Here is a 17,669-nt window from a genome sequence, read left to right on the forward strand (position 1 = left end):
GCCGCTGCCTGCCGGACGCCTTCAGCCCGGACACGCGCACAGCTCGCCGGTTCCGCGAGACATGGGGCTCTGCTACAGCCTGCGCCCGAGGCTCTTCGGCGACTCCGGAGGCGGCGAGCACGCCCCCCCCCCCAGATGTTGTGCCCGGGGCGGGCGCCCCCCCTGCACCCCCCACGCTACGCCACTGCCACAGACAGCTTTCTAGGTCATGTGACCAGCATGACTAAACCGCTTCTGGTGCGACAGAATGCTGTGACGGAAACCAGAGCGCACGGAAACCCCATTTACCTTCCCTCCGCAGCGGTACCTATTTATCTACTTGCAGTGGTGTGCTTATGAACTTGCTAGGTAAGCAGGAGCTGGGACGGAGCAACAGGAGCTCACCCCGTTGTGCGGCTTTGAACCACCAACCTTCTGATCAGCAAGCCCAAGAGGCTCAGTGGTTTAGATCACAGTGCCACCCACTACACCTAACTGGCTTACAACAGCTCTGGGGCAAGTGACATTGAAGCTGAGTCCAAAAGGGGTTGCAGGTACCATGGATGGGGAGGGCCTGCAAGGCACTTGAAAGCCCCATCAGCTGGTTGTCGGGCCTTCAAAGCACAGCAGAGGGTCTCTGCAAACATCCATCTGCTTAGTTTGGCTGCAGTCTTCATGATTAGTTCAGGACTCCCATGCAAGAGAAGTTGCCTGCACATGTGACATTTTAAATGTACCAGATGCTCTTTGCATAATCCATCAAACCACATGACACTCAGAACAACCTATTCATTAAAATCTAGTTAAGGCTGACTTTTGTGAACCTGTCACTTCGTGCTTTTTACACAACCACCAATGCTCTCAGTAACTACTGATCAACATACCCAGAAAGGGGTTGTATTTTTTGTGGGTTTTTTGCACCCTTTATTCCCTTATTTATGAACTCTTCTTTCTTAGAACCAGGATGTGATCAGGAATTCTATCTTTAAATAAATAAATGAGTATTTGACTTGGGTCCCACCCCCCACAGAAAAGCACTGTAATATATATTTTAGTGATCCAATATGCAAATACTTTTCCTCCTAACCTAACTTTATTTTGTTTGGATTTCATTTTCCTCATTATCATATCTCAGTTTCTAACACTGAACTCTTCCATCTATGATCTATTATCCACGAACACTTGTACATAAAAGGGGTTCTGTCTAGCCCTGGAGCTTGTTGGTTCCAGAGTTTTGAATGCTATTGGGCTTGACATGGGGCTGGCTAACCACCCCGTTCAGGGGCCTGATCTGCCCACCCCCCACCCCAAGCAAAGGTCACACTGCTTTCAAAATAAAGCAAGCCACAGCCTGTCTCCTTTTTAAGGTGGAACGCAAATATCCTAACAGGGACCCCATGGGGATGCAAATGTATATAGGCATTTCTTTCCCACCCTTTTCACCAAGGAGCTCAAGGTGACACACATGGTTCTCCTCCCCATACTGATTTAATCCCCGCAACCTACCCTGTGAGGTAGGTTAGGCTGAGAGGCAGCAACTGAGCTTCATGGTCAAGTGGGCATTTGAACCCTTGTCTCCCAGGTACTAGTCTGACTCTTAAGCACTGAAGGTAAAAAAGGAAAAGGACCCCTGGACAGTTAAATCCAGTCAAAGGTGACGATGGGGTTGCAGCGCTCAACTCGCTTTCAGTCCGAGGGAGCCGGCGTTTATCCACAGACCAGCGGTGTAGCGTGGGTTGTCAGCACCCGGGGCAAGGCAAGTAATTTGCGCCCCCTAACCCAGGGCAAGGCAAGTAATTTGCGCCCCTAACCCCTAACCCCTAACCTGCCGCCGCTGCCAGCTTCTTCTTGCTGCTGCCTGGGCTGGGGTATTTACGGTAAGGTAGCCACGGCGGCGGTGGCGGGTCCGTGTCAGGTGATCTGAGGTGAGTTGCCGCTGGCGTTGCCGCCCAAACGACGCCGCTTGCCTGGAGGAGGAGGAGGGCAGAGAGGCGAGGAAAATGCAACATGGCCCAGCAGCAGCGGCGGCGGCGGGGGGGCTGTGAGGAGGGCTGCCTGGCACGCCCTCCACGGCGAGCACTGAGAGCCGCTGCCTGCCGGACGCCTTCAGCCCGGACGCGCGCACAGCTCGTTGGTTCCGCGAGACATGGGGCTCTGCTACAGCCTGCGCCCGAGGCTCTTCGGCGACTCCGGAGGCGGCGAGCACGCCCCCCCCAGATGTTGCGCCCGGGGTGGGCGGGCCCCCCCTGCACCCCCCACGCTACGCCACTGCCACAGACAGCTTTCTAGGTCATGTGACCAGCATGACTAAACCGCTTCTGGTGCGACAGAATGCTGTGACGGAAACCAGAGCGCACGGAAACCCCATTTACCTTCCCTCCGCAGCGGTACCTATTTATCTACTTGCAGTGGTGTGCTTATGAACTTGCTAGGTAAGCAGGAGCTGGGACGGAGCAACAGGAGCTCACCCCGTTGTGCGGCTTTGAACCACCAACCTTCTGATCAGCAAGCCCAAGAGGCTCAGTGGTTTAGATCACAGTGCCACCCACTACACCTAACTGGCTTACAACAGCTCTGGGGCAAGTGACATTGAAGCTGAGTCCAAAAGGGGTTGCAGGTACCATGGATGGGGAGGGCCTGCAAGGCACTTGAAAGCCCCATCAGCTGGTTGTCGGGCCTTCAAAGCACAGCAGAGGGTCTCTGCAAACATCCATCTGCTTAGTTTGGCTGCAGTCTTCATGATTAGTTCAGGACTCCCATGCAAGAGAAGTTGCCTGCACATGTGACATTTTAAATGTACCAGATGCTCTTTGCATAATCCATCAAACCACATGACACTCAGAACAACCTATTCATTAAAATCTAGTTAAGGCTGACTTTTGTGAACCTGTCACTTCGTGCTTTTTACACAACCACCAATGCTCTCAGTAACTACTGATCAACATACCCGGAAAGGGGTTGTATTTTTTGTGGGTTTTTTGCACCCTTTATTCCCTTATTTATGAACTCTTCTTTCTTAGAACCAGGATGTGATCAGGAATTCTATCTTTAAATAAATAAATGAGTATTTGACTTGGGTCCCACCCCCCACAGAAAAGCACTGTAATATATATTTTAGTGATCCAATATGCAAATACTTTTCCTCCTAACCTAACTTTATTTTGTTTGGATTTCATTTTCCTCATTATCCTGGCACTGTTTCCATGTTGCACAATATGCAAACACATTTATGTCTGCAGAGGACTTTCCCCCCTTTTTGCCACAGCAATGTTGTTCATTGAATGTGTGCATGGGGCTATAGCAGAGCTCTCCAAACTTTTCATGTTGGCAGCACACTTTTTAGACATGCATCAATTTCGCGACACAGCAATTCAGTTTTAATAGCAAACTGGAGGTTAAACTAACCCCTTGTAAGGGATACAGACGCATACATAAACTGCAATGACAAAATGTACGGGGACACAGTTACACACCACAACTGGCACACAGCTGGCAGAGTTTGGAAAGCTCTGGGATATCAGGTCCCTGACATTTCCACACTTAATGTAAAGCTGTAGATAAAAGAGTACAGGCCACTAAGTGACGGAAGTAGGAAATGCAGAGGATAACATTGCACCCAAACCCAGCCTGCTGCAGGTCTGTTTCACGCTGAATAGAGTTGCAATATAGCTACTGGAATAAGTTACTGGACAGATAGATGGATGCCTGGGCCATTGTCACCTAGCTCCTTGGCACTCAAACAGTGTGGCTGCTGGCTCACCCCAAGAAAAACTGTCTCTGGATTAGGTGTTCTTGGTGGGCATAGGCACCAACCCCCAGGGGCTGAGGCAGTTTCAGCCCTCCCCCACTCCATGTATTTTTTTTGAGCCCCTCAATTGTGCCAGACCACCTCAATCTTCTGGAGAAGTTGTAGCCTCTGGTGGTGGGGATTTTCTTATAGTGAAAGAGGGAAGACTGCAGGGGTTAAGTAGTTTCGCACAATCCTGTTTTAAAGCGGCAGGTTCCAAGCTTTTCTGAGCTTACACCCCACTGCATAGATTTATACCCAGTGGCCCCCTACCCTAACTCTATAAAAAGAGTTAGCAGTTTGGAAAACCCACTAAGAAAGTTTAATTCAACAAAATTAATGAACTTGATTTAGTGAGACCAGCCTTTCAGAACCTGAGAGTCGTTTACAGCTCCAGCACCACCCCGCTAGCAAAAGACCCTAAACCTCTTAGTAGCATGGGTCAGCTTCTGGTTTATCATGTCTGACAAAGTTCCCCCAAAGACAGGGCTGCAACTGAACGCATAGCAGGAGGCCAGTGATACTCTTTTGGAGGTTTCTAGGTGCAATTTTAATTTCAGTGATATGCAGCTCTGGAATGCAAGGCATCCAGTAACTTTCACTTCTGCACCTTCGGTTGCAAAAAGTCTTGACTTCCCACCCAACTAGAAAGCCAGGCTTGCAGGGGATGCCCCATGTCTGAAAATGAAGTCTTTTCCCGGAAACATTGCTGAAACCGTGAAACCCTTCATCTGCCACTCGGCTGACTCGCCCTGCACTTTGTACAAACAATTCTGGAGTTCCTTGATGTTATCCCCCTGGCTGTTGACTTTTGTCAGCAAGCTGCTAATAAAAGGCAGGACAGAGGCGACCTCTGAGCATCAGAAGACCAGAACGTGGACATCTCCTAACCAGGTGAGCCGGAAACTTTCCTTCAAAGCACAATAGTGTGATAGAATATGGAGGGAACAAGTCACACTCCCTTTGAACACAGAGAACCCACCACTGTAGAGCAGTAGGATTCAGCGGTTGCTGTGTTGATACCAGTTTTGGACAAACTTGAAGACCCAAAGGGAGGCAAGAGGGTTGTGGTGTATCAGTGACTGGTCTCTTTGCATTGCGGCAAATAGCAGCTGTGGGTGGGTGATGTTCCTGGCTGCTGCTGGTAACAAGAATAAGAGTGGTGGTCCTGGTTGGTGGGGTGGGGTGTTACTACTACTAGGTTGGTATCAGTGGTCCCGACTGGTACTGTTGCACGATACCCCAACCTTCAAGTGGTGCAAGATCCCGTGGGTTACAGGGAATGAGGCACAGCAGAGACTACGGTGTCTTTAGGATATATGGTTTATGTACAACCTGAGCCTACAATGGAGGGATTCACAGCATCAGTACCACCGAGGGGGCTTGTTTCTCCCATAGCTGCAGCCTGGATTCAAGCAGAAATAAAACATTGTGATCTCTCTCTCCCTCCCTCTCTCTCTCCCCCCCCCCTCTCTCTCTGCCTTTTCCAGCCAACAACTTTCCCCAGCCTTCTTATCACACATCACAGCCAGCTCTCAGCTCTGGCTTTTGTCCTTCTAGCTAGAAGGAGCTGAAGGAGGGTCCCCACCCATCTGCCTCTGGCAAAGGGCCCCCTCTCCTTTCCCGCAGGTTGTCAGGTAACGCCGCATCTGGCTCCAGGCTAGGATCCGCACCTGTGGGCAGAATATTCAGAGCAGAAGTCCTTTGGTCTTGCAGTTATGGCTGTGATCGTGGAAGAGAGGACATTCAACGCTGCTCAACTTCAGTCATGGAAAACTTCAGATGGTCTCAAATGCAGGGGCCAGATTACTGATTTGGGGTCCCATTAGATCTTATATATCCCATTGTTTCAAAACAGCGGCACTGGTTGCCCGTTCATTCCTGGACCCAAGTCAAGATGCTCATGTTAGCATTCCAAGCCCTAAATGACTCAGGCCCCAAATATCTGAAAGACCGTCTCCTTCCCTGCAGACCCTCTAGGAGGTGGTGTGATTAAGATCAGCAGAGGGGCCCCCTCTTGGTAGTTCCTTTGCCCTCAGGTGCTCGGGGGGGGGGCGGTGGCCCAAGAAGAGAGGGCTTTCTCTGTGGTGGCCCCTAAGTTGTGGAAGTCCCTGCAGAAGTGCATCTGGCACCTTCATCCTACAGCTTTCAGGGGATGCTGAAGACGCACTGCTTTGCCTGGCTTTTCACACAAGGGATATATTATTAGGACCCACCTTATTTTTATGGTTGTAAGCTGTTTTTTGATTGCTTTTAATGCTCTAACCCACCATGGGACCTTAGGGTGAAGGGATGAATGAATGAATGAATGAATGAATGAATGAATGAATGAATGTTGGTGTGGATGGGCCGTGGATAGTTCAGTTGGTAGAGCAGAAGACTCTTGATCTTAGGGTTGTGAGTTCAAGGCCCACCTTGGGCAAAAGATTCCTGCCTTGCAGGGGGTTGGACTAGATGACCCTCGGGGTCCCTTCCAGCTCTGCAATTCTAAAGCAAGTGATGAATCATGCTGATTGTGGGGCGCCAGATTAAGAGAGACGAATTGTTCAGTCGTTTGATTAAGACCACTGCTTTTTTCTCTGGGAGGACGCATAACCTGAAACATTTTGCGAATCTTTGTACTTTTGTCCATTTACTGTATTTCTTTTTCCCGATTTGAACTATAAAATGGTGATTTTCTTGCGTCAAAATGAGAGTACCCCTAAACATTTTTTATTTTTATTTTTTTAGGGGGGAAAGCACTGATTAAGGCCCACCAGTTCCTAGGGGTGAGCCACCCCGTCATTGACTCACCAGCCCTCTCATTTTCACCCACAGAAAAAGCCCACCATGAAGCGATTTGCTCTCCTCCTTTTACTCTTGGCTGACCTCCCAAAGGGGGACCTGTGTGGTAAGAATATGCTGGTGTCTAGGGTGGGGGGGGGGAGAGAGAGACTGTGCCAGGATGTTGTGCTTTTCTTTGGTCTTTTTTGGGGGGGCAAGGGGCCTTTCCATACACATTTGGCATATCTTGGGGCAAACTCTTGGAACCGTTGTGTTGGAAGGGCACCTCCAAAGGACATCTAGCCGAGCCCCCTGCCAATGAAGGAGATGCTCACCTGCAGCACCCAGTGATAAGTACCTATCCAGCCTCCACTTAAAAGCAGCTAGTGATTGAAGAGTCTCTCACCTTCCAGGACTCTGTGTTCCACGGCTGAACACCTTGTGTTCTCCCTGCTATTGAGTCAAAATCTATTTCTCATAAATTGAAACTGCTGGTTTCAGCCCTCGCCTCCGGAGGAACATAAATCAGATCTGCTTTCTGTGAGGGCCCTTCAAATGTTTGAAGGCGGTGATTGTATCTTAAGAACATAACAAACATCTCCTGGGTCAGGCGGCCAACCAGCCGTCTAGTCCAGCATCCTGTTCTCACAAGGGCCAAACAATTGCCGGTGGGAAGCCCGCAATCAGGATCCGAACAAAAGAACCCTTTCCCCTCCTGTGGCTTCCAGCAACTGCTAGTAGCCATTGATAGTCTCCTCCTCCTCCATGAATTTGCCCAATCCTCTCTAAAAACCATCCAAGCTGGTGGCCACTACTGTCCCCTGTGGCAGGGAGTTCCATAGTTTAACTATGTGCTCCGTGTAGAAGCCCTTTTGTTTCTCCACCCTGACTCTTCCAATATTCCACTTCATTAGATGTCCCCCGGGTTCTAGTGTCAGGAGAGCGGGGGTGTGTGTGTGTGTCTCAGCCTTTGGTCTCTTCTCCAGATTGAACAAAGCTTCTTAAACATTTTCTCACAGGATTGGCTTCCCAGGCCCTTGACTGCCCCCATTTCCAGTTTGTTCATATCCCTTCCTGACAACCAGAACTGGAAACAGTATTCAGGTGAAATCTGACCAAAGTGGAATGGAGCAGTACCAGTGCTGTTGGGTTTATTTTTTTTAAAGGGTACTCACGGGTACACAGTACTGGCACCTCTTTTTTGTTGTTAAAAAGTGTGGCACTTACTGTAACAACTTCATGGTGAGTAAGGTAAAGGTAAAGGGACTCCTGACCGTTAGGTCCAGTCATGGACGACTCTGGGATTGCGGCATTCACCTTGCTTTATTGGCCGAGGGAGCCGGTGTACAGCTTCCAGGTCATGTGGCCAGCATGACTAAGCCACTTCTGGTGAGCCAGAGCAGCGCATGGAAACACCATTTACCTTCCCGCCAGAGCGGTACCTATTTATCTACTTGCACTTCGTGCTTTTGAACTGCTAGGTGGGCAGGAGCAGCGGGAGCTCACCCTGTCGTGGGGATTCAAACTGCCAACCTTCTGACCTATTTTTCCAGGGAAAAAAGTACTGACCATTACTTCTCACATTCTGGACACTATACTTCTTTTGATACAACCTAGAATTGCACTGGCCCATTTTGCTGCCATACTACACTGCTGGCTCATGTTTTGCTTATCCATTAAAACCCGGGATGCCTTTTCCTAGGTTCTGCTGTCAAGCCAAGTTGTCACCCTTCCTGTATTTTGTCCCTGTGAGTCTGCCTATGTAAGTGCATTGATCTCTGTTGAAATTCATGTTGTTAGTTCTGGCCCAGTTCCCTGTCCTGCCAAGGTCACCCTGGATCCTGCTTCCGTCTTCCAACCTGGGCAACTCCCTCTCCATATGTCTGGGTAACTCAGCCTGTTCACACCTATTGTCCTGCACACAGATAGCAGCTGCTGCCTCAGCTCTGCAAAGCAAGATGTCCTCGGTCTGCTGCAGAAGTGGGAAGAGGCGTCATCCTGCAGCACAAGCAATCCACACGGTCTTCACAAGCTTCCAAGGAGCTGCAAAGAAATCAAGAGCTCCTCGCCAGGGTGCACAGGTGAGGAAATAAGCAGCTGTTCCGTGGACTACAACTCCCATCATCCCTAGCTAACAAAGACCTGTGGTCAGGGATGATGGGAATTGTAGTCCGTAAACAGACCCAAGTTTGGGAAACACTGATCTAAAGGTGGCCAAGTCTTCTTAAGACCACCCAATTGCTTGATCCTGTATTGATCCTGAAGGAGTTAAGACAGTTATGATTAAATGGGCGCAAGAGTTTGGTCACAATATTGAATTAGAGATGTGGGAAAGATTATGGACAAAAACAATTAAATTCACTGCATGTACGGCATTAAAAGAAAATTTAATGAAGATGATGTATAGGTGGTATTTGACGCCGACTAGCTAAAATGTATAGAATTTAAGATAAGGTATGTTGGAAATGTAAGGAGAAGGAAGGGAATTTCCTTCATATGTGGTGGATGTGTCCTAAGTTTAAAGCCTACTGGGGTATGATATATAATGAACTGAAAAAGATTTTCAAAAATACCTTTAGTAAAAAACCAGAGGCTTTCTTATTAGGGATAATAGGTGAAGAAATTCCCAAAAAAGACATAAATATATTTATGTATGCTACCACGGCAGCAAGGATACCTTTAGCCCAGAAATGGAAGCAGCAAGAACTTCCAGCGTTGGAAGAATGGCAGACAAAGATGACTGAATAGGTTAAGCTGGCGAGACTGACGGGGAAAATCTGAAACCAGTGCAACTGTTTGAAAAGGACTGGAATAAATTTGTACAATATATGAAGGAACATTGCAAACATTTGAAAACATTTGCAAGATTGATTTAAAATATTTTGTAAGGTTATGATTTGATACCTGTTTATAAATATTAGAAGTAAGTCTTTTAAGTATGGAGATAAGGTAAATAGGGTGATGATTTAGAAATGCGAAGATAAAACTGATTACATATGGAAGTCAGGGAGGGGGAGGGGAGGAAGTCAAAGCTCAATTTGAGCAAAGATATATGTGATGAAGAAATTTTATTTGGTTGTTATAAAGGAAAAAAGGAAATTTAATAAACATTATATTAAGGGGCGGGGGAAAGGTCCTCTCTTGATCCTGTCTTTTGAGCAGATGGGTTGTATTTCCTGGCCACGGAAGACGGAGAGATCTACCAGACCTTCTGTGACATGACCACCAATGGAGGAGGCTGGACTTTGGTGGCCAGTGTCCACGAAAACAACATGTATGGGAAATGCACCGTGGGGGACCGCTGGTCCAGCCAGCAGGGCAGTAATGCCAACTACGCTACTGGAGATGGAAACTGGTCCAACAACTCCACCTTTGGGTCAGCTATAGCCTCAACCAGTGATGACTACAAGGTGAGACTGTCTTTGTAGTGGCGCAATAGGTGAACGATACCCTTTGCCTGCCTATTCAGAAGTCCACTGCTACTGAGTTCAGCAGAGCTTGGCCCCAGCAGTAATGTAAAACATGTGAAAGGTTAAAATAACAAGAGACGGAAACAAATTAAAATCCGCGTCAACTTTCTAAACATCTGGGGAGGGTTGTCTAAACTGGAGGCTCCGAGGAAAGGTACAGTGACAGCACCGGCTGATATCAAGTGGCAGGGAGTTCCGAAGTTTCGCCATATTAAATGACTGAGTTCTTACAAATGTGGGTCTTGTGCGGCACCTGTGTCAGAATGGCAATTTTGCCAATTGAAGGTACATGGGGAAATGTTTCAAAGACATCCCCCTAAAGGGCAAAAACAGGGACAAAAATAGACTGCCACAAATAGGAACTTGCAAGGGGGAAATACAGAGGAAATGGCTCTTTCTCGACAGTGTCTCCTGTTACTGTAAAAGATTTACATTTAAAAACCAAACCCCCCTCCCCCTCTAACACCCCTGATTTCTCTTTCTTTCCAGAATCCTGGCTATTATGACCTTGAAGCAGCAGACATGGCCATATGGCACGTCCCCAACAACACCCCCATGAAGAAATGGCGCGAGTCTTCGCTCCTGAGATACCGCACCGAAAATGGGTTCTTGTCTGAGCTTGGAGGGAACCTTCTCAGGCTCTACCAGGTAAGCAAGTGGTGACTCAGCATTTCTGCCGGCTGACTCGGTATTTGGGATTTGGGTGGTTGAGCAGGGCAGGAGAATTCCCCCCCCCTTTTTTTTTTAGTAATGGGGACCCAGGAAGCTCCCTCAGAACCGTCTACACTGACAGACAGCAATGGCGCTCCAGGATTTTAGACAGGAGTGTCCCTCTAACCCCTCCTGGGGAGGCCACCAGCAGGGATTGAACCTGCGACCTTCTGCTTGCAAGGCAGACCCTCTGCCACTGAGCTATAAGGGCCCTTCCCCAGGCCTCCAAGTTTCCCTAGGAAAGCCCTGCTGTGGCAGAGACCCCAGATCAGGGCCCCATCTAGGCCAGTGTCCTGGGGCCTCCAGCAAGCCCACAAGCAGGGCAGGAAGGCACCCCCTGGTCACATACTGGGGTCTCACAGACCCTCCAAGTGCCCCCATTTTCCAGGGACAGTCACAGATTTACAGAAGCCATCCCAGTTTCTGATTTGGTCCTGGAATGTTCTCGCTTTTGCTTAAAAGGTAAAGGTAAAGGGACCCCTGACCATTAGGTCCAGTCGTGGCCGACTCTGGGGTTGCGGTGCTCATCTCGCTTTACTGGCCGAGGGTGCCGGCGTACAGCCAACATGACTAAGCCGCTTCTGGCGAACCAGAGCAGCGCACGGAAACGCCGTTTACCTTCCTGCCGGAGCGGTACCTATTCTCTACTTGCACTTTGACGTGCTTTCGAACTGCTAGGTTGGCAGGAGCAGGGACCGAGCAACAGGAGCTCACCCCATTGCAGGGATTTGAACTTCCAACCTTCTGATCGGCAAGTCCTAGGCTCTGTGGTTTAACCCACAGCGCCACCCGCGTTCCATCGCTTTTGCTTAGGACGTCCCTGTTTTCATCAGAGAAACATTGGAGTTCCTGTACTGAGAGTAATTAGATGTTCTGGATCTCCTTTCCTCCCTTATGGATCTTTTCTGGCTGAGCATGAGGAACGCCACAAGCCCAAAGCGAGCCTCAGATCCCTTCCTGCTTCTCTTTTCAGAAATACCCTGTGACCTATGGCATTGGCACCTGCCAGACCAACAACGGCCCAGCCGTCCCCGTCACCTACGATGCAGGGAGTGCCCAGAATACCTCGGACTACTATTCTCCAAACGGGCGAAGTAAGTCTTGCTTCCTTTGACCAGACTATGGCTGAGCATAAATAAGAAATTGGGGGAGGGGGCAGATGAGGGCTCTGGTGAGGTCTCTCCTCGACCTGCTGCTCAACTCACTCAGGTGCCTAACTTGACTGCCTAACTATTTGCCAAGATGCTTTGTTGCAAGGCCTGAGACACATTTATTGAAAAACTGGGTTTACTGAATAACTGGGTTCCCTCGCATGCTCACCTTACCTGGCTTATTTTTTTAAAAATACCATATTTTTCGCTCTATAGGACACACTTTTCCCCCTCCAAAAATGAAGGGGAAATGTGTGTGCGTCCTATGGAGCGAATGCAGGCAGCTATCCGCAAGCCTTCGGAGCCCGGCGGGAGTTCCACGGCTAAAAACGAAGCCAAGACAGCGAGCGGGATCCATCCCGCTCACTGTCTTGGCTTCTGCCAAAGCCGCGCGCAGCCTCTCCTGGATGGATCCTGCTGGCTGTCTTGGTTTCTTTGCTCTTTGGGGCTGGGGGGGGGGAAATAATTTCCCCCCCTTTATTTTCCCCCTCCCTAAAATCTAGGTGCGCCCTATGGTCCAGTGCGCCCTACAGAGCGAAAAATACGGTAAATAACAAATTATGTATCTCTGCAACAAGGGTTTAGGATGCGGCAGTGCGACTGAGGCTCAAGTTACGCAGTTATGTGTGGCACGGAGAAAGCAAATAGAGGAGTTTTTGTCCCGCTCTTGTTTAACACTAGAACTCATGCACATCCCATGAAGCTGAATGTTGGAAGATTCAGGACAGACCAAAAAATGAGGGCTTCTTCATGAAGTGCATAGATAAATTATTATAGAATTTGCTCCAACTTGGATGGCTTTAAAAGAGGATTAGACAAATTCATTGGGGGGTATTGGTTTGTGGTTTTGTTGTTGTTTCTATCTTGTGTTTTGTGCTTTCATATTGTATTTTTATGTCGTGAACCACTCTGAGTTCTGCTGATGAAGGGCGGTACACAGATTTTAATAGTAGTAATACTAGATGGCTATCCTCTGTCTCCAGGCTCAGAGGCAGTAATGCTTCTAAATAGCAGTTCTTGGAAACCACAGGAGGAGAGAGGGGCTCTTCTGCTCTGGCCCTGCTTTTGGACTTCCCAGAAGGGGCATCTGGTTGGGCCCTGTGAGAACAGGATGCTGGGCCATAGCTGTCAACCGTCCCTTATTTGGCGGGAAACTCCCTTATTTGGCGCCGTGTCCCGCTGCTGTCCCTTATTGATGATGTCCCTTAAATTTCCCAGGTTTCAAAGGAAGCAGCTCATCTCCCTCCCTCCCTGCTGGCCAGGGAAGAGGGGGACACCAAGTGTGTTGCTTGGCTGCGTTGCTCACCCAATAAGGAGTCTAAGAACGACTGGGGGGGGGTGGAGCTTGCATGCCTTGTGCCGATCAAATCGGCCGCGTTGCCTGGGGACTCGCCTTTGCTCAGCCCTTCCCAGCGGAGAGGCGATGGTGGTTTTCCTTGCTGCATCCCCTTTGCCGGGTTGCTGCGAGGGGAACCACCGCTTGAGGCTTCGTTTGGCTGCTGGCTGGGCTTTCTGCCTTTGGTTCGGAGGGGCTCAGAAGTTGAACATACCTGTGCCCGGAAAATCCCTTATTTTGGCTGCTGGTCCCTTATTTTCAAATCTGTAAGTTGACAACTATGTGCTGGGCTAGGTGGGCTCCTGGCTTGATCCAGCTGGCTTTTCTGATGTCGTTACGCCCAGCTGCTGGCCAAGGTTTTCCACCAGAGGGACTAAAGACACTTCTGCTATTTCTCCTTTCTTTTTCTCAGCCGAATTTGTCGCTGGCTTTGTGCAGTTCCGAGTGTTTAATCACGAGAAAGCCGCCATGGCACTGTGCCCTGGTGTTAAAGTCACGGGATGCAACACAGAACACGTGAGTCTCCTCACCAGCCTTGAATCTACAGCAAGATGCCCTCTTGTCTCTTCTTGGCTTCTGCCAGTTTCCCCTCCCAACAGCCACTTTTAAAGGATTTGAGTAGTCTTTGCATGCCCTCCACTTTTAACTTAGGATACTGAGGGTTTCCTGTATCTCCTGAAGTTCCTTTTGCCAGCTGGGGCCCTCCTCATCCACAAAACCCTCAACTCTTGCTTGCCTTCTGTTATAAAACTGCTCCTTTTCCCTTATGGGGTACCCAAGAGTCCATATAGAGTCCTAAAGCGAGTTCCCTATCGGCAGGAGAAAATAACAGAGGCCAACCAGAGAATATTGAGAAGCAAAGCAGCTAGTAAGCCTGATCTTTATTAAACTGTTGCAACAGGGTGCTTCCCCCCCCCCACAGGAGGGAGGAGGAACCCAGAACAATGATGTGCAAACCCTTATACAGTGGTACCTCAGTTTACATACGCTTCAGGTTACAGACTCCGCTAACTCAGAAATAGTGCTTCAGGTTAAGAACTTTGCTTCAGGATAAGAACAGAAACCATGCTCCGGCGGCGCGGTGGCAGCGGGATGCCCCATTAGCTAAAGTGGTGCTTCAGGTTAAGAACGGACCTCCGGAACGAATTAAGTACTTAACCCGAGGTACCACTGTATAGAATTTTGAAATTGCCACCCTGTAGATCAAGACGCAGGTGACGCTGTGGTCTAAACCACTGAGCCTAGGGCTTGCAGATTGGAAGGTCGGCGGTTCGAATCCCCGCGACGGGGGTCCCAGCTCCTGCCAACCTAGCAGTTCAAAAGCACGTCAAAGTGCAAGTAGATAAATAGATAAATGTTGTGTTCCAAAAGCAAGGAAGGATTGGACTCTGATTAATAAAACACACACGAGGCTTGCCCAGCAAGACTCTGGAGGAAGTGCCAATAATAATTTGTCCACCCCTTGGCCCAGGTTGTTTTATTCACAAAAGAACTTTTTACACAGTGTTCGTAAGAACCAATCAGATTTCCTCTGAGCATTTAGAAAACCCCACGTGGGACAAAGTCAGATCAGAAGAAATCCTTTTAACTACAAAGAAACTATTTCCTACTTGAGCATGCATACGTGGTTAAGCGAAATAAACAGGAACCAAGGAGGAATGCATTTAGTACCCCTCGGAGGTCATAAACCCACGGGAAAGAAAGTTGCATTTACCATCTCCATGTAAACTCTGTTCCTGGCTCTTAAGATCTATCTAAAGATTAACAAAACTGACAAAAGCTACATCAAAGCTACCTTCTATCTTTATGGCTCAGGATGCCTGGTGAACAACTGGCCTGTGTTTAGAATGCTTATACTTGCCTGCCAGGCATAGAGAAAGAAAATGGCAGAGGTGCAGAGGCTTATGGGATTCAATCAGAAATTACTGTCAATGACTCAAACCCAGTCAAGCAATGTTTTCATTGTGACACAATAGCTTGTTCCATTTTTCATAATTCCTCATAGCCATCCCACCTGACCCCCACATACCGCTCTGGCAGGGAGGTAAACAGCGTTTCTGTGTGCTGCTCTGGTTTTGCCAGAAGCGGCTTAGTCATGGTGGCCACATGACCCGGAAAAACTGTCTGCGGACAAACACCAGCTCCCTCGGCCAGTAAAGCGAGATGAGCGCCGCAACCCCAGAGTTGTTCACGACTGGACTTAACTGTCGGGGTCCTTTACCTTTTAGATCAAGACCACCCCACAATACATCATACATACATCACAGAAGGGGCAGTCTACAGCAGAATCCTGTCTGGCAGGTAACCTGTTAATGGGTTTACCTGGACAGCTTGGCCATTCTTTTGTCAGGATAAATACGGTAATTCCTGAGTCCAGGTCACAGGCTCACCCTAAAGGTAAAGGTAAAGGTACCCCTGCCCGTACGGGCCAGTCTTGACAGACTCTGGGGTTGTGCGCCCATCTCACTTAAGAGGCCAGGGGCCAGCGCTGTCCGGAGACACTTCCGGGTCACGTGGCCAGCGTGACATCGCTGCTCTGGCGAGCCAGAGCCGCACACGGAAACACCGTTTACCTTCCCGCTGGTAAGCGGTCCCTATTTATCTACTTGCACCCGGAGGTGCTTTCGAACTGCTAGGTTGGCAGGCGCTGGGACCGAGCAGCGGGAGCTCACCCCGCCGCAGGGATTCGAACCGCCGACCTTTCGATTGGCAAGTCCTAGGCGCTGAGGCTTTAACCCACAGCGCCACCCCAAATGTGCCCTTAAGGCAGGATTTGTGAGCACAGAGACAATGTTATATGTTAACATGTTATATTCTGGATTATGTATGTTTTAATAGATTATGTCTGAATAGGATGAGAGTGTTGGAGATACGTGCAAATGTGTATGTGAATCCGGTCTTGGGTGTTTGATTTTCGTTGTTGTGTATACTGTGTATATACGGACAATGACAATAAATTTATCTAATCTAATCTAATCTAATCAATGGCGAGGCTTTTCCCACTTCCATCCAAACTGCGGAGGAATATTTGAGGTCACTGAAAGAGTCAAAATGGCTTTAGGATTGTTTTCCTGTACTGTTTCAGACATGTGTTTATATATTTATGTATGTGTTTGCCTGGTACATTTATTTTATATCTTAGACCTTATAATTCTCATAACACCTTCCTTGTTATAAACAAACAGGGGGTGACCAAAGACTGGGCAGTCAGTGCATTTAGTAATGCAGCTCAAAAGTGCCACCACCTTGCTGTTGCAAAAAAATATCCCATTGCGGGCTGGCTGACAGTGGCCTGATCACACTCTGATGCTTAAGTCTCTCAGCAGAGTTCACAAGACTAGGTGTATTTTGTATTTGCCCCCCCCCCCCCCGAGTTTCTTTTTCTCCTATGCTGCTGAGCTCTGCAATCCATCACGCGCATTTCAAATTGTGATCCCATCCTCTCCGTAGGGCTTGCATCCCCTCCCAATTTGTCCCACCTCTCTCCCCTTGTTCTTTCTTCCCTTTCCTAGCACTGCATTGGGGGAGGAGGGTTCTTCCCAGAAGCCAGCCCTCGGCAGTGCGGCGACTTTGTCAGCTTCGACTGGAACGGATACGGAACTCACAAAGGCTGGAGCGCTTCCAAAGAGATGACGGAGTCTTCCGTGCTGATCTTTTACCACTGATTCCAGCAGAGGCCGGTGCTGCAGAAACAGATGCATCAGAGCCACAACTCTGAAGACGAGAAACTTCTATTTGGGGGTGCAGCTGTTGACCAGCATGGCCAGTGATCAGGAATGCTGGCAGCTGCTGCAGTCCAACAACAGCCCCCCAAATAATTTTTAATAATTTTCAATAAAAAACCAACCAATTATTAACTAATCAAACCAAAACAAATTCCAAACACAGAATACAGAAACCTTCAAAGGCAATAAAACTGTAAAAGCACTGCATTGAGGTAGTCCCTGTGGGGTTTGTTCTCTGTGTGACCTAAGGAGATGCATTCCTTTGGAGAGGGCTTCCAGGTGAACATCGCCCTAACCTAAGAACATAAGAACAGCTTGGCTGCTGGATCATGGGTGGCCCATCTAGTCCAGCCTCCTGTTCTCACAAGAGCCAATCAGATGCATCAATGGGAAACCCACAGGCAATTCTCTTTGAAAGCCATCAAGGTTGGTGAGCATCCCTGCTTCCCTTGTGCTGTGTAAAGGACTTCCTTTTCTCTGTCCTGAATCTTCCAGCATTCAGCTGCATTGGATGTCCATGAGTTCAAGTGTTACAAGAGAGGGAGCGGAACTTTTATCCTTCCACTTTCTCCATGCCATGAATAACTTTAGACACTTCCATCACGTTGCTTCTTACTTAAAGGTAAAGGTAAAGGGACCCCTGACCATTAGGTCCAGTCATGACTGACTCTGGGGTTGCGGCACTCATCTCATTTTATTGGCTGAGGGAGCCTGGGTACAGCTTCCGGGTGATGTGGCCAGCATGAC

At 48.7% G+C, this 17,669-nt stretch overlaps 1 protein-coding gene across 1 annotated transcript; it reads left to right on the plus strand.

Moving 5' to 3' along the window:
• Positions 1-4,537: 4,537 nt before the first annotated feature.
• Positions 4,538-16,957, plus strand: LOC307204886 (intelectin-1-like). Its single transcript, XM_079956993.1, has 8 exons — positions 4,538-4,660; positions 6,584-6,656; positions 8,455-8,610; positions 9,692-9,939; positions 10,489-10,647; positions 11,684-11,804; positions 13,610-13,713; positions 16,710-16,957. Exons 1-8 carry the CDS (start codon positions 4,553-4,555, stop codon positions 16,860-16,862), a joined length of 1,122 nt encoding a protein of 373 aa, XP_079813119.1. The 5' UTR covers positions 4,538-4,552; the 3' UTR covers positions 16,863-16,957.
• The last annotated feature ends 712 nt before the right edge of the window (positions 16,958-17,669 follow it).

The sequence above is a fragment of the Podarcis cretensis genome (assembly GCF_951804945.1).
Source record: "Podarcis cretensis genome assembly, chromosome: 16".
In the NCBI taxonomy this organism is placed as follows: Eukaryota; Metazoa; Chordata; class Lepidosauria; order Squamata; family Lacertidae; genus Podarcis; species Podarcis cretensis.

Excerpts from the sequence above, each read along its gene's own strand:
- LOC307204886 (XM_079956993.1), top strand. The coding sequence starts at position 4,553 with ATGTTATCCCCCTGGCTGTTGACTTTTGTCAGCAAGCTGCTAATAAAA. Across the intron at positions 9,940-10,488 it reads CAACCAGTGATGACTACAAG|AATCCTGGCTATTATGACCT; the intron begins GTGAGACTGTCT and ends CTTTCTTTCCAG. Across the intron at positions 13,714-16,709 it reads CGGGATGCAACACAGAACAC|CACTGCATTGGGGGAGGAGG; the intron begins GTGAGTCTCCTC and ends TCCCTTTCCTAG.